Source organism: Camelus bactrianus, chromosome 6 (genome assembly GCF_048773025.1).
Source record: "Camelus bactrianus isolate YW-2024 breed Bactrian camel chromosome 6, ASM4877302v1, whole genome shotgun sequence".
Lineage (NCBI taxonomy): Eukaryota > Metazoa > Chordata > Mammalia > Artiodactyla > Camelidae > Camelus > Camelus bactrianus.
The window spans coordinates 884,023-906,859 of NC_133544.1; the positions used below are offsets into that span (position 1 = coordinate 884,023).

The 22,837-nt window shown below is 57.8% G+C and overlaps 1 protein-coding gene and 1 long non-coding RNA gene across 4 annotated transcripts in view; one reads left to right on the forward strand and one right to left on the reverse strand.

The window, feature by feature from the left end:
- Positions 1 to 282: 282 nt before the first annotated feature.
- LOC141577860 (uncharacterized) lies at positions 283 to 1,859 on the reverse strand. Its single transcript, XR_012507304.1, has 2 exons — positions 1,752 to 1,859; positions 283 to 1,331 (listed from the first exon to the last, which is right to left on the reverse strand). It is a non-coding gene; the product is annotated as an uncharacterized LOC141577860 (long non-coding RNA).
- Positions 1,778 to 22,837, forward strand: part of BRF1 (BRF1 general transcription factor IIIB subunit) — a 49,407-nt gene continuing 28,347 nt past the window's right edge. The window contains exons 1-3 of one of the 3 annotated variants that reach the window (XM_074364855.1): positions 1,778 to 2,262; positions 9,049 to 9,129; positions 18,275 to 18,492. In XM_074364855.1, coding sequence (XP_074220956.1) covers positions 2,079 to 2,262; positions 9,049 to 9,129; positions 18,275 to 18,492 — 483 coding nt within the window. In that variant the 5' untranslated portion in view covers positions 1,778 to 2,078. The remainder of the gene's footprint in view (positions 2,263 to 9,048; positions 9,130 to 18,274; positions 18,493 to 22,837) is intronic. The other 2 variants (XM_074364854.1, XM_074364856.1) reach the window with 2 other exon arrangements.

The following is a 22,837-nucleotide window of genomic DNA, read 5'->3' on the forward strand; positions in this document are numbered from 1 at the left end:
GGATGGAGGCTGCACACTGAGGACGGGGCTCGGGTGCCGGCCACCCTCCTGGTCACAACAGAGACCCACCAGAGATTTTCAATACCTCTTGTACCTGATTCTGTAACCCAGCAGGACCCTATGGGCCTTCTGGGAACAGACACCCCCCCTCCCCAGCCATGTCCTCTGCCTGCCTCTTGTAGTTTTCTGTAGGAAAACTTAGTCTCCTAGGCTCCCCAAGTTCCAAAGAGTACCTTTGATCAGAGAAGTGAGAAAACGCAGAAAGAAAGGAAAACACTCACGCAAGACAAAATAATCATAGTTTAATCATGATCATCATTAAATAAAGCCAACGACCTCTAGCGCCCCCTCCAGGGCTACAGACCACATTTGGAGCCTCGTCCTTGGAGCCGTTTTGCAGGTACTGAAACCCCCACCAGGTGGAAGCAGCTAAGTGCCTGCTGCCCACAAGCGCGGAGACCCCAGATGGGCTGGAACCGGGAGGTTGATGATGGTGACTCCCGATGACCTCTCCACCAGCCAATCAGAAGAATGTCCACGAGCTGATCATGCACCCATGGACCCCCTCCCTCACCCTGTCTTTAAAGTCCTTTCCCTGAAAGCCCTCAGGGAGTTCAGGCCTTTTAAGCACTAGCTGTCCGGACTCCTTGCTTGGCACCTGCAATAAACCCTGCACTTCCCTTCACCGCAACCCGGGGTCAGTTGGTTGGCATTACTGCCCGTGGGCGAGAGGACCAGAGCTCGGTCCAGTGACAATTCCAGGAGTCTTTCAGCTTTGTTCCTACTTTCAGCATGTAGCGCTACTTGGAACGTATTTATAGAGCTGCTTGAGGCTGGGATTCAGTTTACCCTTTTCCTCCTCTAAATGGAAATCCCAACACCATTGAAGAGTCTGTCTTTTCCTCAGATGACTTGAGGCCGTCATCTTTCTGTGTATAGTTGGGTCTGTCTACAGAAGGGCAATTTTCCTCTCCTTGAGTTTCCTTTCTTTTAGAATTTTCTTGACCATCCTTGACTTATCTCTTCCAGACGACTTTAGGATCAGCTAGTCAAGTTATCTGAAAATCCTGTTGACATTTTGGTTGGTATAAAGTAGACTTTATAGACTGACTCGTGAAGAGCTTAAGTATTTACAACTTAGCTTTCAAGCGGGAATGGGACGTTTTCTGACTTCGTCTGAGCTCCCTTTACGTCCTACATTCAAGGTTCAGAGTTTTTAAAAACTGTAGTCTCGCACATTTTCTTTTCCGCTCATTCCCAGGGAGTTACGGGTATTTGGGCAACTGCGAACGGCATCTGAAGATGATTGAAGGCGCGCGTGGGTGGGGTGGCTGGAACACAGAAACGTGACCGTCACGGGTAGCCCCAGGTGACACAAGTAACTGTGTTGGGGGTGCTACACAACTGGGAGCGGGGCTTGCATGGGGTCGGACGAGCACCGTCTGACGGAGGCCCAGGAACCAGGAAGAGCAGCGGAGCGCGCCTGCAAGCGCAGAGGGAGAGGCGGGAGCCCCCGGGCCGGGGTCTCCCCCAAGAACGCACCGCCCAGTCCGGGGGCTGTGCTGCTCAGACCTCTCGGCTTGCTTCCGCGCACACCCGGCTCCGCCCGGAAGGGCCCCAGGCCCCGCCCACAGCCCCCTGAAGTCCCGCCCACCACCCGACTCCCTCCACGACGCCTCAGGCCTGCCCCGCCCTCCAGGCTATCAGGCCCCGCCCACGTCGGCGGGCCCGCCCCCGGCCCGCCCGCAGACCTGCCCGCCCTCCTCCAGCCGCTGGCTCGCCGCCGTGAGGCCTGTAGGCTCCTAGTCCCAGGTCCGGTGTCTCCGTCCGAGCCCGGAGGTCGCCGTTCGAGTCCTCGCGTCCGCGCCTCGGCCCCGGAGCCCGTGCCCGTCCCGCGGGCGCGGCCGTTGCGGGCGGCGCGGTCCCGGTGCGCGTGGCGAATCTGCCGCTGCGAATCGGCGGGCGCGGCGGCGGCGGAGGCCGAGGCCTCGCGAGAGTCGGGCGGCCCGGACGCGGTGCGGCGGGCCCGGCGGGCGACCCGAGTGGAGGCCGCGCGGGGCGGGCGCGGAGCCGCCAGCATGACGGGCCGCGTGTGCCGCGGCTGCGGCGGCACGGACATCGAGCTAGACGCGGCGCGCGGCGACGCCGTGTGCACCGGCTGCGGCTCGGTGCTCGAGGACAACATCATCGTGTCCGAGGTGCAGTTCGTGGAGAACAGCGGCGGCGGCTCGTCGGCCGTGGGCCAGTTCGTGTCGCTGGACGGTGGGTTCCGGCGGGCGGGGGCCTGCGGCTCGGGGCGCCTGCCTGTGGTCCTGGTAGCGGGGTTCACCGGGCGGGGAGCAGGGTGCGGCCAGCCGCCCCTCGGTCGTGTTGGTCGCTTCCCTCCTTTCAGCACAGTGGGACTCAAGTGACGCGACAGGGAGCGTAAAGGAAAGTCCAGAGCCAGCTCCTCGCTGTGGGGCTCTGCCCGACCCCGCCTGGCAGCCGGCAACCCCGCTCCCCACAGTCCGGTGTTCAGGGGAGTCCTCGCCCCCCGCCCCCGCAGTCCGGTGTTCAGGGGAGTCCTCGCCCCCCGCCCCCGCAGTCCGGTGTTCAGGGGAGTCCTCGCTCCCCCCCCCCGCAGTCCGGTGTTCAGGGGAGTCCTCGCCCTCCGCCCCCGCAGTCCGGTGTTCAGGGGAGTCCTCGCTCCCCCCCCCCCCGCAGTCCGGTGTTCAGGGGAGTCCTCGCCCTCCGCCCCCGCAGTCCGGTGTTCAGGGGAGTCCTCGCTCCCCCCCCCGCAGTCCGGTGTTCAGGGAAGTCCTCGCCCCCCCCGCAGTCCGATGTTCAGGGGAGCCCTCGCCCCACCCTGCAGTCTGGTGTTCAGGGGAGCTCTTGCCCCCACCCCCCTGCAGTCCAGAGTTCAGGGCTGCCCAGGAAGTGGCCACCTTCGGCTGGGCCATCTGTCCCTCAGCCTGCTGCCTTTGAGGTCCGCCTAGGCTGCTGCGAGGGCCAGTGCTTGGACCTCTTCGTGGCCCAGGCTTGCTCCTTCATGTGCATGGATCACGACTTACTGAAGGACACTTTGGTCTGTCGCCAGTTTGGGGATATTGTGAATAGAGCTGCTGGGACCACGGTGGATGGCTTCTGACCTGGACGCGAGTTTTCATTTCTCCAAGAGAGGAAGGGAGCTGTGCGTGTCACTTGGTAACAGACCGCCAGACTGACCGTTGGCTTGGCCGGCGGTTCTGCATCCTCAGACCGGCTCCACATCTTCGCCACAGCTTGGTGTTGTCGGCGTTCTTCTGTTTTAGCTGCTCTAATGTGTGCTGCAGTGCCTCATCTCCGCGGTGCTGAGTTTCCCCAAAGCGTAGCGGCGTGAGGCACCTCTAACGTGCCTGCTTGCCGTCCCTTAACCCCCTTTGCTGAAAGGTCTGCTCAGGTAGTTTTTTTGCTTGTTTTTTATTGAAGTTGTCTGTTTTCTTATTGTTGAGTTTTGGACATTCTTTAAATATTCTAGTTACAAGCAGAGCAGAAGGTCAAACTTTTGATGAAAAGTTTTAAGGTTTGATGCAGTCCACTTTGTTGATTTTTTTTTTCTTTCCTAGATTGTACTTTTTGTGTCCTTCTAAGAAATCTCCAGAGCCCAAGGCACCATGTTCTTCTCTGAAAGTTTTGTTTTTGTGTGTTTTACATTTCGATCCTCGACCATGTGGGTCAAGTTTTGTGTGTGGTGTGTGCCTATGGGGCCCAGGTGTTTCTGCACCATTTGTTGAAAGACTGTCCTCTCTCGAATTTCCTTTGCCCCTTTGGCAAACGTCACTGGGCCACGTTTGCGTGGTCCTGTTTCTGGGCCCCCTGTTCCGCTGTGTTGAAGAGGGTGCTGGCTTCTTTTTGTCTATGGCACACTGCCTCGTCTCCGTGCATTTCTAGTAAGTCTTGAAATCAGGTGCTGTGAGGTCTTCCACCTTTGCACTCCCCTTTCAGAACTGTTTTAGTTATTGTAGTTCCTTTCCCTTTTTGTCCAATTTTAAAATAAGTTTGTGCATATTCACAAAACATCCTGCTGGGCCTTCAAATGGAGTTGCATTAAATCCTGGTCTGGTGTCTGCACTGGGCCACACCCCTCAGCCCGTGAGCAGGCACGTCTCTTCAGTCGCTAGATCTCCTTGGACGTCTCCTCACATTCGTGGTTTTCAGCACACAGCTCCCTCCTGTGCGTACGTTAGACGGTTACCTCAGATCCAGGCAGAGCTGTTGTAAATGGTATTTTTCAAAAATCTAGTTTTCAGTTGGTCATTACCAGAATATAGACATGTGGTTGAGTTCTTCCGTTGGTCTGTTTCCTGGAACTTGCTAAACTTACTAGTTCTAGGAGTTTTTTAAATGGGTTCTTTGGGACTCTCTGTGTAGACAATCATGTTTACAAGTAGGGGCTCTTTCCTTTCTTGCCTTTGAGCAGACGCCCGCCTTGTCCCCAGCCTCAGAGGAAAGCGCTCGCTTTCTTCCTGCTCTGTGCAAGGTTGGCTGTGGGCTTCTGGGCCTGTCCTTCCGCGCAGCCGGGGAAGTTCTGTCTCCTCCAGGTTTGCTGAGAGGTTTTACCGCGAGTGGATGTTGGCGTTTGTCTCAGGCTTTTTCTGCGTCAGCTGATACAACTGTGTTTCTCTTCTTTAGTCTGTCAGTGTGGCTGGTGTTTGAATGCTTAGCCTGCTTTGTGTTCCTGGGGTACACCCACTCGATCGTGGGGTGTAACTCTGTGTGTGTGTTGCTGGATTAGGTTTGTTGCTGTTTTGTCCAGGGCTCTTAGGCGTATGTCCCCATGGAATGTCAGTGTGCCGGTTTCTTGCAGTGTCTCGTCCAGTTTAGAAAGCGAGGTAGTGCGCCTCATGGAAGGAGCTGGGGAATGTTCCATTCTTTTCTGTTTTCTTGAAGGGAGTGTGTGGAATTGGTGTTATTTCTTCCTCGACTGCCCGGTGGAATTCGGTGGAATTCACCAGTGTAGCTGCCTGGGCCTGGAGGTTTTGTTTTTCCAGAAAGGTTTTAGGTGCAGATTCAGCTCCTTTAAGAGTCACAGGCTTTGCTTGTGTTTTAGGTGATGTCTTTCATCTTGGGCGCATCTGGTTCTAAGGGTTCGGTGAATTTGGTCTGAGCTGTCGCGTTGTGCACACGGAGCTGGCGGTGCTCTTCCCTTGGTCTCGTGGCGTCTGCAGGGCCTGTGGTGGTGCCTGTTGTCCTTTCAGATGTCGGTGTTTCGTGTCTTCTCTCTTTTTTCCTTTGTCTCTCTTGCTAGAAATTGATCAGTTGTATTGCTCTTTTCAAAGAACCGGTTTGGGGTCTCCCTGCTTTTTTCTCCTGTTCTCTGCACGGCACGCCTCTGTGCTCTTCCTGAGCAAGTTGCCTTGGCGGCATCTCCGTGGCACCGTGTTTGCAGGTTTGTCACACGTTGCCAGACTGCCCCCTCCAGTCACCCAGGTCCTTGCCTGACGCCTGTTGGGAGGAGAGGCCGCGGACGGGGTGACCGCAGCAGCTGACACGGGGCTTTCGTGGGAGGTGCTGTGCTGAGTGCATCCCTCGAGCTGATGACAGCCTGCCCTCACCGCGGACGCGGAAGCTGGACGCCTCTGGGGGCCTGGACGTGAGACGTGCTCCCCACTGTGCAGTGAAGTCATCCCCGCAGCCTGCGAGCACAGGCTGAGCGCTGGTGCCACTGGTGGTGTGATGTAAAGGTGGCAGGAGGACCTCTCCAGCCCGCGCTGGCTCTGTCCGAGGGGCTCACTCCCAGGTGGGCGTGCAGGGACTCACCGCAGGGCTCGTGGATGCTTAGCCTCTAGGGGCCCCGGGAGGCAGCACCTGGACAGAAGGGGTGAAGGGGTCATCACCTGCCTCTGGCAGCCCCCCAACCCCCAGTAGGGCTCTCCCAGGCGCCCGGCCTTCCTTCCCCACCAAGCTGCAGTCGCGCCAGGCTCTCGGCTCTGGTGACCCCCAGTCTCCCTGGCACCAGAGTGCGTGCCCAGCTGGCCCTCCCAGCTCGCCCTCCCAGCTCTGCCTTTAGTCCAGCCTCATCCTGGAAGCTGAGCTTTCTGGGGCGCCCTTTTCTGGATGCAAGGCCATGGTCTTTCCTGAGTGTTCCTGCTTATTCTCTGAGAATGAGTGGGGATGGTTAGCTTTGCAGTTTACTTGGGAACGTGTCAGTTGGACATCAGGGCCTCTGGCCAGAGGCCCTGCCACCTTTGAGCTCCGGTCCGGGCTTCTGACTAAGCAGCAGCCCCACCTAGCTCCTGGTAGGTGTTTGAGTCCAGGACCATGGCCTGGACGTGTGGGTGGCACCTTGCAGAGTGGTGGTGGCAGGGGTGGTGCTGGGGACATCTGGGCGGTGTCTTCTGGTGTCCACCAAAAGACATGCCCCAGCTGGTGGGGCGGGGGGCACGGGCGGATAGAAGGGAGGGGTGAGAAGGGCAGTGGAGCAGCTGGGCATCTGCTGCTCTGTGGGAGGGGGGCCCCCAAGTGTGGAGGACCTCAGGGCAGAGCTGGGCTTCCTGTGCCCGGTGTCGGTGCCGAGGGTCTGAGGACAGCGGGTCTCCCCTGGGTCTCCCTGAGCCTCCTGTGGGCCCCTCCCCGGAGCCGTGCTGTGGCTGCCCCAGAGGCGGCCCAGAGGCAGAGGGAGCTGCTGCATCAGGCAGCCTGCTCCGCAGGCCCCTCCCGCCCCTTGGGGAGCTCTTCCCTTGGTTTCTACATCACAACTTTCAGTCTCTGCAGACTTTGAACAAGGAGTCTGTTGAGTGCTGGTGTCTGGGCAGTCTGGGGTGATGGGACGCTTCCTGAGCGTAACACGTTGAGGGGTTGCTGCCCGCCCGCCTGGTGTTGTCGGGGTGTGAGCACGTGAAGGCCTGGTGTCCCTGCCAAGCGCTGGTCCCGGGGTGTGGGAGGTCTCCCATCTGCTTCTGGCCTGCGGCCCCTCAGAGCCCCACTGAGTTCCTGGCCAAAGGTGCCTGCTCTCAGGAGATGGCTGAATTCTGTCCCGGGGCCCTTGGGTGAGAGGACTTACTTGTAAGATGTCATTCGCTGCTTTTTTCACCTGCTGGGCGTCATGCTGCACGGTTTTCCCAGTTGGAATTTTAATCGTAACGAAACAGGCTCTTGTAGCTGCATCTGGTTGAGAGAAGTTTCAGCTCCTGCCACCATGTAGCTGTTTGCTCACCGGCTGGCCCGCCGGCCGCGTCCCCGGTGCCAGCACCCTGTGAGCGCTTGTCCGTGCACTTCAGGTGTGTTAGGGGAGGCACACCCTGTGCGAGCGCGGGCTGGGCCTTGGGGTGCTCCTCCCAGAAGGAGCTTCACAGCAGCCACAGAGCCCCGACTCAGAATAAAACGCACACAGACTTAGTGAAGCGTTGCTCACCTGCGCTGAGGCACCTGCTGACCACCTGGCCGAGAGCACTGAGGGCGGAGCCCCTTGGCCTTTTTGTTTCTGGTCTGGGGCCTTGGTGCCGCTGGCTTTGTCCCCAGCGCTGGGTGAGCACGTGGCACAGCCCTAGCCGCTGGGGTCAGGCCCTGCACCTCGGCTTCTGCCTCCGGGTGGAACGCGGGGCTTCCCCGCTGTCCACCAGGGGGCGGTCTTGGCCCGACCACCTGCATGTTTGCTTCTTAGTTCCAGCTGGTTGTATGGTGTTACAGGCTCTGCTCGTAGGAAACACCAGATGTTTTCAGCAGCAGAGGGATGGCGAGAAGGGCGGGCAGATGGAGAACTGGACGGTGTGCTCGGTGGTGTGGCCAGAGGTGGCCTCCGGCTTCTCTCCTGCTTCAGGAGACCCCAGCCTGGGGGCACTGGCCGCCCGAGACTTGTCGTGCTATGGCCACTGCTTCCCAGGTGCTTTCGGTCATAACCAGACCCCAGTGGGCGCTGTCTGTCGGATGGAAGAGTCTGTGTCAGTCTGGCAGGCGGGCTTGACCTCTGGCCCCTCCCGCCCCCCGAGCTGTTGCACCCAGTGAGGCACCTTCCTCGTCAGACCTAGTCCCCGCTTCCCTGGCACGTGATGAACTGAGGCCACATGCAAGGAGCTCTGAGAGCCTGGGGCTGGTGTGTGTGTGCGTGAGTGTGCCCTGGGAAGCGAGGGTTGGAGACAGCGCCCCAGGAAGGGTGACTGGGGCGTTGGGAGAGGCGGGGGAGCACAGCAGCAGGAGACAGAGGCCTGGGAAGTGCAGGGGGACACGGCCGGAGCGTGCAGGGGAGAGTGGGGGTGGGCGGCAGAGGTGGCATGTGGCCGTGGGAGGGCGGGGAGGGGCGTGACCTCTTGAGGCTTTGCTTCATGCTGGGGACAGAAGCTGGACTGGAGCGGGTCACGGAGCAAGAGAGTGTTCATCACTCAACTGGAACGCGTCTCCGCTCTTCCTCTGCAGCCTCTTTTTGTGGCCCCCTGTGGTCCCCCCATGTCCTAGCAGGGAGAGGTGGCTAGGAGGAAGGCCACCCAGGGTCCTTGTTCTTGGAAGGTGGGGCTTCAGGGGTTTATACCATTTCATGCTCCTTTTTCTACTGCAATATTCTTGTAATTGTTTACTAAAATACACTGAAAGCACATGCCCGTTTCAGTTAAAACAATATGGTGATTTTTTTTTGAAATAGAAGTTGGGCAGCGCTGGACACAGGTCAAAATGTGAGATCTTTAAAGAACCTTGTTAGCATTGGTTTGGGATTTGATAAGCTAGAGGCCAACTTGTCCTCTGCTGTCTGTGCTGGTGGTGGCCACACATGATTCAGAGGTCCCTGCCAGCCCCACAAGGTGGGCCACGTGCTGTCCTCCAGGCCTGTGTTCAGACCTCGAAGACCTGCTTCCCCAGACCCCCATCACTTCTGAGTTTCCATTTCATCCTCAGACGTGTCCTGGTCCCCCAGCAGGCCCTGCACCCTGACCTCCCCGACGGAGGTGTGAACGGCAGGGTCTGGGGGGCTTGCTGCTGCCTCCTGCTCCAAGTGCTGACCCCGTGTGTTCCTGCTCCAGAAGCGCTGGAGGCAGCAGAAGGGCTGTCCATGTGGGTCCCTGCTAGGTTTTGGCTGATCTGTTGGCTTTGTGTTCCTAGGTGCTGGCAAAGCCCCGACCCTGGGCGGCGGCTTCCATGTGAACCTGGGGAAGGAGTCCCGAGCACAGACCCTGCAGAACGGTATTTCCACCTTGGGTGCCGCCGGGAGGGTCGGGCTCTGGGGTGGGGGTCTGTGGCATGAACGACAACCCTGCAGTGACCACCTCCTGTCACCCTCCAGGCCCACTGCAGGCCCCACTTCTGGGAGGAGCTGTCTGTGGAGCCCCTCCCCGGTCATCAGGCCCCCCCGGGCCTCCTGCACAGACTCTGCCAGGCTCCCTGCTGGGCACACCCTGTGTGTTGTTAGTCTCCGTCGAATTCGTACAAAAATGACACGTTTATCGCATTTGACATGAAGTGCTGTTTTCACTGTATTTTAGAACAGTACCAGTCCCCAGCATGTTGGAGAAACGTCAGCTCAGATCTTGGCCTGTTTTCAATTGGGTTATTTGTTTTCTTATTGAATTATGAAAGTTCTTTATATATTTTAGATACAAGTCTCTTATCAGTGATGTGATTTATGGAAAATTGTCGCCCATTCTGTGGGTGGTGGTTTTCATTTCTTAATGGTGTCCTTTGAAGCACAAGAGTTTAATTTTGATGATGTGCAGTTTATCTGTTTACTCATTTGTTGCCAGTGCTTTTTGTGTCGTAATTAAGAAAAATTGCCTCATTCAGTCCAAGTGACAAAGATTTATGCTTATGTTTTCTTCTGAGTTTTAAGGGTTTTAGCTCTTAGGTTGATGTTTTGGTCCACTTTGGGTTGGTTTTGCATACGGCGTGAGGTGAGGGCCCAGCTTCGCTCTGCCACATGTGGAGATCCAGCTTTCCCAGCACCGTCTGCGGAAGACTGCTGACCCCATCGGAAGTCGGTTTGCCGCATGTGTGAGGTTATCTCTGGACTGTCACCTCTGCCCCCTTGGTCTGTGTCTGGCCTTTTGCTGGTACCACACCGTTTTGGTGATGGCAGCTTTGAAGCAGATTTTGAAATTGGGAACTGTGGGTCCTCTCAATCTTTTCATTTTAACATTGTTTTTTGACTATTCTGAGCCGCTTGTATTTCCGTATGAATTTTTGCATGAGCTTGTCAGTTTCTGCAAAGCAGCCAGCTGGGATTCTGACCGGGAGGGTTGAGTCTGTAGATGGGTTTGGGGAGTGTTGTCATCTTAACAAGAGGAAGTCTTCTGACCCCTGGACGTGGAATCTTTCTGTTGATTTATAGGTGTGCCTCTGTGCTCCAGTTCTGTACCTGCGGGCTGGGAGGGCAGGCTGTGTGGGGTTGAGTGCCCTAAGCTGCACACTGGTCACCTTCTCCTGGCTGTCAAGGGCCTGCCCCTCCGGGCTGCTGCTGTGCACGGGGTGGCCCGCACGGACTCAGCCAGCAGCTCTCAGGCCAGCAGGGCCGGCATCTGTGTCGCTGGCCACCATGAGGGCGGGTGGTGGGTTTCTGGTAACGACTCGCATCAAAATATGTTTTAAAATTTCCCCTGAGCTTTTCCCTGTGACCCCCCCATAGGTAATTAGCATAGTTGTTTCTTTCCTTATATTCAGCTCGATTCTTCCGTGTGTAGAGATCGCATTTGGCAGGATTTCAGTCTTTTGAAATGATTTGGTGCTGGCCCTGAGGCCATTACAGTCAGTTCAGGGACGTGAGTATTTTTCTGCAGACGGTGGCGTGTTCTGTGCCTGTCACTGGGGTCACATTTCCTTCCAGTGCTCTTGATCCTGGTTCTGCTGGTCCGTCTGTCGCGGAGAGGGCATATTCCAGTCTCCAGGACGGGGTCGCGGAGAGGGCGTAGTCCGGTCTCCGGGACGGGGTCGCGGAGAGGGCGTAGTCCGGTCTCCGGGACGGGGTGGGTTTGTCCCTTTCTGCCCACGGTTTTGCCGGGTTTTTGTTTTGCCTGTTTGAAGACTGCCTGCACACAGATACGAATTATTCCTGGCTGGTGGCCTGGCCCCCTTGCTAGAGTGGTGGCCTGTTCGCCTCGCCTGCTTCTAGGTGCTGCTGTCTCATAGTCTTTCTTTTCCTCTGTGTCTGACTTTAAAGTCTTCTGTATATGAAGAACTTTATTCCCAACAGACTGTACATATTTCCAAAAACCTAGAGTAGATTGTCCGTCAGACGCAAATAAACTGTAAAGAGCAGCATTCATGCAGAATTCATAGCAGCAGAATTGGAACTAGCAATCGAGGAAAATAGCCCGTGTAATCAAACAGAAACCATTGAATACGCCTTGGTTTAGGTACGAAATCAGAGCAGAGTTCACAGACTCCTTGGGACTGGGTGAGTGAGCTCTGAGGCAGAGATGGCGTCCACTCAGGTGTCAGGGACCCTCTGCTTCCTCTGCACACCTTCCCCGGGCGCTCCTGCCGGGGGTGGGGGCTGTGGGGCCGGGGGGAGGCTGCCGGCTTTGACGGCTGGCCCCTCCCTGCCCAGTGGAGAGCCAGCACGGCGTTGGCCTCCCCGTCTTCCGAGGCCTCCTCTGCTCTTCTCTGTGCCCTGGTGCGTCTAGGCCGATTTGCCCTCCTCGCTGCCATTTCCCACAGCTTTGGGGGAGAGCCAGCGCAGAGTGTGGCCTGCCTCACGGCCGGTGCGCTTCTGACGTGCTGGGGCTGCTCCTGGCTCTCACCCCCGTTCTGTGTTTACCTTCTCGGATACCTTTCACATTGCTGATGGAACTGCGGTCCGGGCTCCGGGCCTTCTCCTCCCTGGGGTTTGGAGGTCCACCCCGCGTCCCAGTGGTCCTGGTGGCTGGTCATCCCCAGCTGTCTCTCCTGCCAGTGGCCAAGCTGGTCTGTTGTCCCCGCAGAGGAAGACTCCTGCGCCTTCACTGCCTGCCGCCCATCCTGACCAAGCCTGCTGGGTGTGGTTGAAGTCTGTGAACTGAACTTCAGGGTTACTGTTCTTGTTAAGTTGTGGTGCCTTGCCTAGAAGAGAGGGAGTTGGGAAGGGAATGAGCTGGCGGCCCAGGCGCCCGCCTGCCCGCGAAGTTTTGTGTGCTCGCCTGTCCCTCCCAGGCTCGTCGGTCTTAGGTTCTGTTGTTCTGTTGGGAACATACTCTGGTCCTGGTTACAGAGCGGAGCTCCCCCAGACCCGAGCCTGTGAGGGGCTGGGAGCCAGGCCATGGTGCCCACCTGCCCGGCAGGGCCCCCAGTTCTGCTGCCCCCCCCCCCCGGAATGGGGGTCTTTGGGAGTTTCCTCCGTCTCCGGAGTTCTGACACGCCTCCAGGCTGGGGCGCTCTTCGCCGGCTTGACCAGCCCGTTCACCTGGGAGACTTTCCTCCCATTCTTTTCAGGTGTCTGTTCTCCTCGGTAGGCACGGGTGGACTGTGTGGAATGTACCGACCTTCCGCGAGCTGCTTGGGTAACTTGGACGATGAGGCCGCCCTCAGACCCAGGTGGAATGCCCTTCTCGTACCAGAAGCCCCCAGTGCCAGCCAGCCCCAGAGAGCATCCCGCGTGTGTGTCAGCGGTGGTCCGCCTGTGCAGGGTGTCGCTTTGTGAGTGTGTCCCAGGGGACTTCCGCTGCTCCTGCCCGTGGGCGTTGCTGTTTGCTTTTGGCCACATGCGTCACCCTGGGGGCCACCTCTCGGGACGCCTGTGAGCGGGACTCCAGGGCGTCTGGGGAGTGTGCTCGTCCCCTGGAGACGCAGCCCCACGTGGTCCAGCGTGTGCGAGCCTGGGGCTCCGTCGCTCCGGTCCCCCTGGTCCCCCTGGCCGGTGCGCATGGTGCGCGTGGTGGCGTGACTTGCTTTCTGTGCCCGGCGGCTCTGCTGGCCGCCCCTGCGTGTGCCTTTCGGCTGTCGAGAGGCCCTCTCTGTGAGGTGCTTGCTGGTTGTGTCTTCTGCACAAGTTGTTTTTTTAAATTGAGTTCTCTTTCACTCGCCGATCTTGAGATGCTCTTCGTGAATTTTAGAGTCGAGCCCTTCACTGGACCTCAGTCTTCTGGCCGCCCCCCACCCCCACCCCTGGCAGCTGCCTTCTCCCTTTCTTCACGTCGGCTTCGGATGAACAGAAACGTCTCGGTTTTGGCAGAGCCCCAGCGTGCCAGTCTTCACGGCCAGGGGTCTGGGGGCTCGGGAGGTGCTCACCTGCCCCAGGCCTGGGGCTCTGGGGGCTCCTGGGTCTTCACTTAGAAGCTCTGTTGCTGTGTGTTTTACACTTGGGCTTGTCGTCCGCCTCGAATCAGCTTTTGTACGCGGTGTGAGGTGGGAGTTGGGGTTTGCGTCTTCCCGCGTGGGTAGCGGGCTGTTACGCTGCGTATCAGAACGACCATCCTTCCTAGTACGGTGCCTTGGCCCATGTGCCATCAGTGAGTGGCTGACGGACTCTGGTGACAGCAGACACTCCTGAGCCAGTCTTCGCTGTCTGATTTCTGGGCAGCTGACAAAGCCCAGCGGTGTGAATTCTCTAGCTCTTCAAGATTGTCTCGGTTATTCCAGCTGCTTTGTATTTCAGAGTATAAGTGTTAGCATCAGCTCTTGGTTCCCAAACGGAAACTTGCCCGTGTTGGGGTGGAGTCGCATTGACCCTGCAGGTGGGTTCATGGAGAACTGTTCCATTCACGTATGACGTCTAGTACTTGGCAGGTTCTTTTCTTGTTCTTGGCAGGGGTGTGTCTGGGCTGGGACTTTATTCCTCCCTCCTTTCCCATCTTTGTGGGGCTTTCTTCCATCTCTGCTGTGTGGCTCACCTCTCCACGGGTGTTGAATGGGAGGGGGGAGTGGGTGTTCTTGTCTGGTCCTCGACCTCACTGAGAAAGTGGTCACTGTTTCTCCGTCACTAAGGATGTGAGCGTTTTGTCACGTGCTTCTTCGTGTCTGTTGAAGTGATGATGTATTTTTTCTGTGCATTCTGTTACTGTAATGGATTGCACCGAGTGGTCTTGTGAATGTTAGCTCACCTTGGGCTTCTGGAATAAACCCGCTTGGGTCATGAGGGGCGCACTGCTCTCGCTCTGTTCTCTGTGAGGGCTGTGTGATTTACCAGTTTCTTCCTTAGATGTGTGGAAGGATTTACTAGTGAAGCCGTCTGGGCTGTGAGCTTTCTTTGTGAGAAGATTTTAATTACAGATTCGTGTCTTTAATGGGACTATTTTTAATGGGATTTTAATGGGACTGCTCAGATTTTCTGTTTCTTCCTGTCGGTTTTGGCAAGATGCACGTTTCAAATTACCGTCTACCTCGGTGGTTTAGATTCAGCTTGGCCGTCTCAGAGTCACTCATAACGTTCTCCTGTGCTTCGGGTGTGTCTCCTGGGTTTTAGTGACGCTCTCCTTTTACCCCTGACACTGGTGACTGTGCTTTATCCTTTTTTTCCTGATTGATCTTGCTGGGAATTTATCAGTTTAGCTTCGCTCTTTCCGGAGAGTGAGCCTGGCTCTGCTGGCTCTCTGCTGCCTGTCTGTCTTCTGTGTGGTTGGGTGCTCCTCCTTGTTACCCGCTTCCTTCCAAGTCTTCTGCTCAGTTTGTTCAGAGTTCTTTTTCAGCTTCTCAAGTTGGACGCTTCATCAGTTTTTCAGGCTTTCTTTTTCTCATATTTGCATCTAAGCTGTGCATTTGTCTAAGCTCTGGTCTGGCTGTAACCCCCAAGTTTTGAGATAGCTGTTTCTCTGGTTGGTTCTGTGGGGTCTTTAAGTTTCTGTTTTACAGCAGTGTCTGATGTCCAGCAGAGCTGCAGGGGCAGCCCTGGGTGTCCTGTCTGCACCGTCCGCCACCTCGACAGGCGCAGGGCTGCTGGTGGAGCCGGGGGCCCTGCCCCCGCCCATCTTCCCTCTGCCCTGGGCCAGTCCAAGGTCCTGGCTGCCTGGCCTCACCTTCCTCTGCCTCCTCCCACCTGTGACAGTTCCTCCCACCTGCACACAGTTGGAGAGTCCCTCCCGGGCAGGTGTCTTACGGAAGGTCTCTGTGTCGGAGTTTGTCGTGGGTTCTGGGGAAGGTCCCGCAGGGTTGTGCTCTCTTTGGCCTGTAGCAGGTGGACCCGAGGTCGCGTGACTGGTTGCCGCTGATGTGGGTCTAGGTCACCACCAGGTTCCTCCACGAGACGTCACACTTGTTTCTTTTGCATACCCTGTTCCTTAGAAGCAAGCTGCTGAGTCTGTCTCCCGGGGGCCTGGTGTTGACCCAGTGCAGTTACTGGCAGTGCAGCGGGGGGGCAGCTTAGCGTCCGTGCAGGTCCAGTTCTGCCAGGGCCCTGGTGTCTGGCAGTAGAGCCTGTGGGCAGCTCCATGGTTCTCATGCCCATTGGTCATTTCCTTGTCCCTTCCCACTGCAGTCCCGGGAGCTCTGTCGGCTCGCTTTGTCCCTTTCCTGTCCTGTCGGTTTCACTTTGTGTGTTTGAAGCTATGTCATTCAGTCCACACTGTTGTTGGCCTTAAAGCACCGGTTCTGTCACCAGCAAAGCGAGCTCGTTTGGGGGGGCCGAGGAGTCGCAATTCAGGACCTGCGACCTGGCAGCCCCAGGGCAGGTCCTGCAGACGGAAGAGGAGCCTCACTTTGCAGAGAAAAAGGAGGAAGCTGTTGGGGGGTAGGGGGTTGCTGCTTCCAAGGTGCTACGGTTTCCACCGGAGGAGAGCGAGGGCTCGGGGCGGTGGCCGTTTCTCACTGGCTGGGCTGTTGCTGGGCCAGGAGGAAGTCTTCCTTCCTCGTCTGGGCCAGCCAGGGCAGCCTCTTCCCACCCCGGACAGGCGGTGCGCTGTGCAGGGGTGTTGGCTTCCTGCCCCGCCGTGGACTTCCTGCAGTGTCTGTCTGCCCACATCACGTGCCTCGTTATTTCTATCATCCTTCTTGCCAACAAGTCTGCCCCCGGCCAGCCTGGGGCCTCCCTGGTGGGCTCTGTCATCCAGCGGCGCCTTCTCCTTGGAGCTGTGCTGCGGGGCCTCCTTCCTGCTCCCAGCTCCCTTTCCAAGTCTTCTCTGTGCCCACTCTGCTCTTTGCTTTTTTTTTTTTCAGTTTTACAAAATGTTCAATGATCAGAGACTGTGCCTTTTTAATTACAGCCCATTCATACATTTCTGTAAATTGACATCTTTCGAGCATTTTGAGGATGTCATGGGATTTGAAAGCTTTCTTCGTTGGCTGCCTGCTGGTTGAGCCTGTGCTTCTCTGTCCCCGCTGCCGTGTTCTGCAGAGGTTGGGTGATTCTCAGTGGTTAGCTGATGTTATGTGAGTGCGGGTCTTACGCTGTCCCCCTCCTGGCACCTGTTGACTTCTGGGTGCCCCTGGATCTGCCCACGGGAGTGGCTTCTGGTGTCGCCCATGGGGACGGCTGTGACATGCAGCCTGCTAGTGCACCCTGAGTGGCTGGCATTGTGTGGGTCCTGTGGCCGGTGGCGGGGGCTTCGCTCCCTGCCCACCGAGCTGGATCTCTTTCCATGTGCTCCGGGCCCCTCACTCTGCTGCACTCGCTGTGCTGCGCTCAGCGGCACCACGGCCTGGAAGGCGCTGTTCAGCTGCGTCTCGACTGAAAAGGCCAGCCTCATCCTTAGAAAGTGTCAAGAACCCGAAGGCGCTTGTGTAGTGCACTTGCTTTCAGCTTTCATTTGTTGTTCTAAGGAGAGTAAGCGGTGGTGGGCTAGTTAGGACTCTGTTTCGCGCAGGTGTGTTTATTGATAGCATCTCTGTGCCTTTAAACCGCACATGCCTGTGCTGCGTGGTTTGCTCCGCCTGCCCATTGTGCTTGCTGGACTTGCGGGGATGAAAACTCACCCGGGGGCAGTGGCTGCTCATGGGTACAGGGTGTCTTCTCGGGGTGGTGAAAACGCACTAAATTGTGGTAACGGTCCTCGACTCTGCGAATATACTAACTGAATTGTACATTTTAAGAGGGTAATTTTACAGTGCGTGAATTATGTTGCAATAAAGATGCTATAAAATAACGTTCTGTGACAGATGGGTCTCGGCTTCGAGCGAGCACCGTCTGACGGGCACCTCTCGCACCTGTGGCCAGACTTCCCAGACACTCACCTTAGAGGGGCAGGGGTGGCCCCGGTCATTAGTGGGCCTCCCGCCGGCTGCCTTGTTTACCTCTGAGCCTCACTCGGCTGCCTGCTGAGGGCATGTGGTGCTGATGGGAGGCGAAGATTGGCCCTCCTGTCCTTCTGTCCAGACGGTCGGGATGCTGGCTCAGCCCAGGCCTCGGATATGGGGATGGTGACGGTGACTCCACATCAGTTCAGCCTGACTGGAGGCCCCAGGGCTGCTTGGGCTCCGGGTGAGCCTCGTTTTGGGGGGGGGGGGCGCGCTGGGCCGCCCGTGAGGCATGCTGACTGCCAGGTGCTGCACGGGGTCTGGCTGGTCCGCACACCATGCCAGATTCTGCGGGTGCTGGCTCTCTGGGGCCACCTTCGGCTGGCGGGCCCTGTTGGTGTGTGTGGGTGGGTGGGCTGGACCCTGAGCAGGTGGGACTGGAGGAGACTGTACAGTCCTAGCCCCCCAGCCCCCCACCATCGAAGAGAGCAGGGGAGTGGGCTCCTAGCTTTTTGTGGGTGAAGCACAGGTTCCTGGCTCCGCGCAAGGCCACCTTGGCCAGAAAAGAGGGCAGATGGAGGCAGGGGAGTGAGGTGGCCAGGAGCGGAGACGTGGGAGGCTGTAGGCTCTCCCGCTCTCACCGGCGGTGTTCTGGCTTCGGCCGGCCCCGTGTGACCCCTGGCCCGGGCGGCCCCCTGGTGTGCGGGCAGCCCATCTGCTTCCTGTCTTATGTCTGTGCCTGCAGCTCATGTGGCTCTGGGAAGAGGTGTGAGGCAGGTTGTATCCTGGGCTCAGCTGACATCCCAGCCTTGCGAGCGTGCCCCTCCCTCCCCACCTGCCTGGTGTCGCGTGTGCTGGGGTTGGGGGGCGCTCGGCCACAGGAGGGGCATCAAAATTGTGTGTGTGGACCCTGTTGGGGACGGCGTATGCTGGTGTTAGTGCCAGGCGGGCCTGACCAGAGCCCTTTGCAGACACGCTGAGCTCAGGGCCTCGAGAGGGGCCCACACCGCCCAGACCTGGAGCTCGCACAGTTCTGGCCCAGAGAAGAGCTTGGTGGCAAGTGAGGTCGTAGGTGATGCGCAGCATTTTGTGTGTCCACACGGGAAATTGTACTGGAACACGTGCAAAAAGTGAATCTAATGACATAGAAGGAAAAGGCAATCTTGAGTTGCCACGGGGTAGTTGACCCTTTACCCCAACAGGGCTTCCAGCTAGTGGCGGTTGGGCATCGGCGGTAACATGTCACGTTGTGTCCTAGGGAGGCGTCAGATCCACCACCTGGGGAGCCAGCTGCAGCTGAACCAACACTGCCTGGACACAGCCTTCAACTTCTTCAAGATGGCCGTGAGCAAGCACCTGACCCGCGGCCGGAAAATGGCCCACGTGATCGCGGCCTGCCTCTACCTGGTGTGCCGGACGGAGGGCACCCCGCGTATCCTTTGGTTCGGGCCTGGTGGAGGGCCCCAACTTGGCTTGGTCAGCCTCCTGGGCCCTGTGTCACAGCGGCTGGTGTTTGTGTTTAATGGAAGCCCCTTGTTGGATTAACCGTCTGGACGGACTAGAGCCAGGCTGGAGTCCGAGGTGCCTGGCAGGCGGCTGTGCAGAGGCCTGCTGACCTCACCCCTCCTTGCCAGCCTCGCCTCTGGAGAGCATGGTGGGCCGCGGTCCCCTGTGCTCAGCCCGCTCGGCACTTGCCCCTGTGTGCAGCCCTGCTCTCCGACGGCTCCACGCCGAGACTTCTGTGCGTCGAGTCTTATGGGGCTCTCTGGCCCTCCCCGTTCCCCGTGGGCTGTCGCTCTCCCGCTTCCTGTGTCTCCTTCCCCAACCCCTCCTGTGCGGAACCCATGCTCCCGGCCCCATGTCCTCCCTTCGTGACCGCACGTCATCCAGTGCTTCCTGAGAACTGGCACCTGTCAACACCGGAGGGTGGTCTTCCTGCTGCCCGCGCGTTGGGGACAGTCTGACAGGAGTCTGGCTTGCAAACTGGTCTCCCCAGAGTGTGGCCGGTGCTGCCCGCAGTCTTCCCACATCCTGGTCCCTCTTGAGCAGTTTGCTGTCCAGACTCTTGTCCTCTCTGCGGGACGGGCATGCTGCTCGGAGGCCGGAGCCCCTCCGTGTGTCTGCAGGTCAGAGGTGCCCCTGCGGGGCCCTGTCGCCACCCTGGGGTCACTGTGGCCTCTCCCTTTGTTCACTCTGCTGCCCCACTGACCTGCCTTCTGGCCTTTTTATTCCCGTTTCCCACTTACTTACCTTTCGCTTTAGGGGTTTGTCTTCAAACCAAGTCTTCATTTCTGCTTTCGTGTTACTGGTCTGAGTGCCCCTGTGTTCTCTGAACGCTCCTGTGAGGCCCGTTCTGTGCCGGTTTCCTGGGTGTGGCGTCGCCTTGGCCCTGAGCTCTCTGCTCCTGTGTTTTGGACTCTGTCACAGGCTGTCCCCGATGGCAGGCGGGGCCGCCCCCACCCCACCAGCCTGGGCTGGGGGTCTGCGTGGAGAGGCAGCCCCCTGTGCTGGCCCCTCGCATCTGCCAGCAGTACCTTTGGATGACAGTTCCTAATTCTAGTGAAGTCCGGCGCACCCATCTCCTCCTTCACGGTTAATGTTTTTGTGCCCCGTTTGGGGAATCTTTGCTCCAAGTCCTGGAGACATCCTCCTGTGTTCCCTTCTGGAAGCTTTTGGTTTACACTTCCTGTCGGAGTGAGGGCATCTGAGGCGGAGTCTGTGCGTCTGGTGAGGAGAGAGCACAGTTTGCTTCCTCCGCTGGGCGTCCCGGTAACCAGGCACCCCCCGGCTTGGTGGTGGCCCTGCTGCTGCCACCGTCGGACCCCTTCTTCTGGCCTCTGTGCCAACCCCAGACAGGGCTAAATGCTGCAGGTTTATGACGCGTCTCAGGGCCTGCAGCGCGAGACCTTGCGCCCTAGCTGTTCTTCTGCCTCCGATCTTTCTGGGGTCCTCTGTTTCTCCATATAAATTTTTAAATCAGATTGTCCATTTCCATTAAAAAAAACCTTATGGGATTCTGATTGGGGTTTGTGGATCAATTTGGGGAAAACCAACCTTCATTTTAACAGCCCTGAGTCTCCCAGCCAGTGAGTCCTGCTCCTGGGGTGCTCTGCCCTCTCAGGACGTGAGTCCCCATCGTCTGTCACAGTTCTCCCTGAGCGCCTGTGTCTTGAGCCGAGGCCCCTTTTGCAGCTCACGTGGAAGCACAGCTGGGTCGGCTGATGATGTGCCTGGAGGTTAATCTCCTGTCTGGACGCTGGGGCCTCTGGCTTGTGTGCAGCCATGCCTGCTGCCAGTCTCGGTGCCTCCTTCTGGGCTGTTGGCCTGCCCTGTGCTAGCAAAGCTGGGGGGGCTCCGTCTGGCCCCAGGGCCCTGCCGTCGGCATCTGTAGGTGCCCCTTGTCAGGCGGCAGGCTGCGGGGCGTCCCTTCTTCCTGACTGCCACCAGCGGTGTCTGCAGGGGTTGAATCGCCCGCAGATTTGCTGCTGTGATCGTCGTGGGGGGTCCCCCTAGTCTGTGCCGGGGTGAGTCACAATGCCTGGTCTTTAAAGGTGGAAGCACGCTTGGCCTCGTGGCTTGGTCAGGGCCTGCCAGCGTCTCCAGGCGTGGCCGATGTCCTGGGTGCAGTCATGCGGGAAGCCCGTGTCTGTCTTCCTGTGACCACCTTGTCAGTTGCCGCGTCGTGGCCACGCTCTCCCCGTCCCCCTGGGACGTGCCCCTCGCGCTCCCGACCCTGGGCGGTCTGGGGTGAGCGGGGCCATGTCCTCTGGAGACGTTGGGGAAGCTCACAGCGACGCCAGGGGGGCCTTAGCTTTCTTTGTGGCGAGGGCGAATCATGGACTCAGCTTCTGTAACAGGCGTGGAGCCCTCCGGACTTCCCGCTCCTCGCTCCAGTTTTGGTAAGTTGGATTTTGCAAGGCCCTTGTCCATGTCATTTCAGAGACCAAACGTGTTGGCATAAAGTCATCCTTAACGTTCCGTGGCGTCCTCCTAAGCCGGTGGCAGTCGTAGTGCTGACCCCTGTGTTATGTCTGACCTCGGTGCTTCTGCCTTGGGGCCGTTGAGCCATGTTGCTGGGAGGGTGCCAGGTGTGTTAGTCTTTTCCTTGGTGAGAGCGCCGACGAGATGTAAGTCGCCAGGTTAAACCTCTGCTTTGCTGTTTGTCTGCGCCGTGCGTGTATCTCATTGACTTCTCTTTGTTCTTTCTCTCCTTCTCCTTGTTTGGGTTACTGTTTCTCAGCTTCTTGAGACAGGTGCTTAGGGTCTTGGCTTTAATTCTGTTTTTCCTAATATGAGCGTTTGAGGCTATAAATTTCTCTCTGGGCAGGTGTTATTTCCGTCAAGGAGTTAGGATGGGTCACATTTTCACTGAGATCAGTTCAAAATGTTGTCTGATTTCCATTTTTATTTGTCTTAGGTCTTCAGTCATTTAGAAGTCATTGCTTATGTTGAGAATGGTTGGGTTTTCCTGGTCATTTCTTGTTCCCAGTGTCTGTGTAACTCCGCGTGGCGGAGGACACGCACTGCGTGACTCCCCGCTTCCCCCGGCGTGCGACATCTGACTTACGGCTCAGTGCGTGGTCTGTGTGGTGGCTGTGCTGTGTGCGCTGCGAGGGGATGTGCCGGCGTGCCGGCTGGGTGGAGTGCTGTCCGAGAGCCCGTAGGTCAGGGTGGTCAGCCGTGTTCACACCATCCTCACCGACCTCTCGGCCTCCTTGTTCTGAAGGAAGTGTCGGAGCTCCCACTGCAGAGGGCACTTAAGCTGCTTTTCCTTTTACCTCGCTGGCCCCCGTTGTGCCTGGCGCTGTGTCTGGAGGGCGTGGATCCAGGACTGTGCGTCTTCCTGGAGGAAGTGACTCTCAACATTATCAAATGTCCCTCTTTGTCACCAGACACTCTTCCCTGAAACCCTTTCGCCTTGGGTGTTGGTCTAGCTGTACCCTCTTTCCTTCGCTGAGTGTGTACATGGCCTGTCTTTTCCCACCTTTTAGAATTCAATCCTTCTTGATATGTATGAGTTATGTTTCTTATAAGTGGTATATAATTGTGTTGGTGTCAACTTTTTATCTTTAATTTTTTTTGCTGGAGAATTCCGTCCATTAAACTTAACGCGCTTCTTGACGTATTTGAGTTCAGTTCTGCCACCTCACTGTTTTTGTTTGTTCTTTGTTCTCCCTTTCTCGCCACCTCTTAGAGTAATCGACTATCTTATTATCCTGTTTCCTTCAAATATTTTGCGGGTTACACATTTATTCGTCCATTGCTTTGGTGGCTCCCGGACACTGCGTCCTGCCTTGACCTGCCGGCGTCTTCCCTAGGCCGGGAGCCGGTCTCCCTGCAGCGGGAGGCGGCTCGGCCGTGCGCGGCCTGGGCGCCGTCCTCGCGGCCGCCTCCCTGCTGGCGCCCACGCTCGGCCCCCTGGGCCCTTCCCGTCCTGGTCTGCCCTCCTCTGGGGTCGCTTGTCCTCTACCCGAAGAGCTCCCGCTTGTGTTTCTCCAGTGCATCTGCTAGGACGACTCTTCCAGCTTGTGTGTGTGGAACACCTGTGTTTTGTTCTCGTCGGAAAGATATTTTCGGTGAGTGTGGAACGCTGGGCTGGCCGTGCTTCTTCTGGAAACCGGGCCCTGCTCTGTGCTGCCGCCGAGGTCCTGCCGCCTGGGCCCTGCGCCGTCTCGTCACTTGTTGGAGGGCCGGCCTCACGTCCCCCGCTCTTCCCAGGGGTTCTGTCTCTGTCCCGGGGCTGTGACCCTGAGGTCCCCACACATGGTTTTCTTGGTATTGCCTGCTTTTTGTGGAGCTTCTGGAATTTGGCAACTTAATG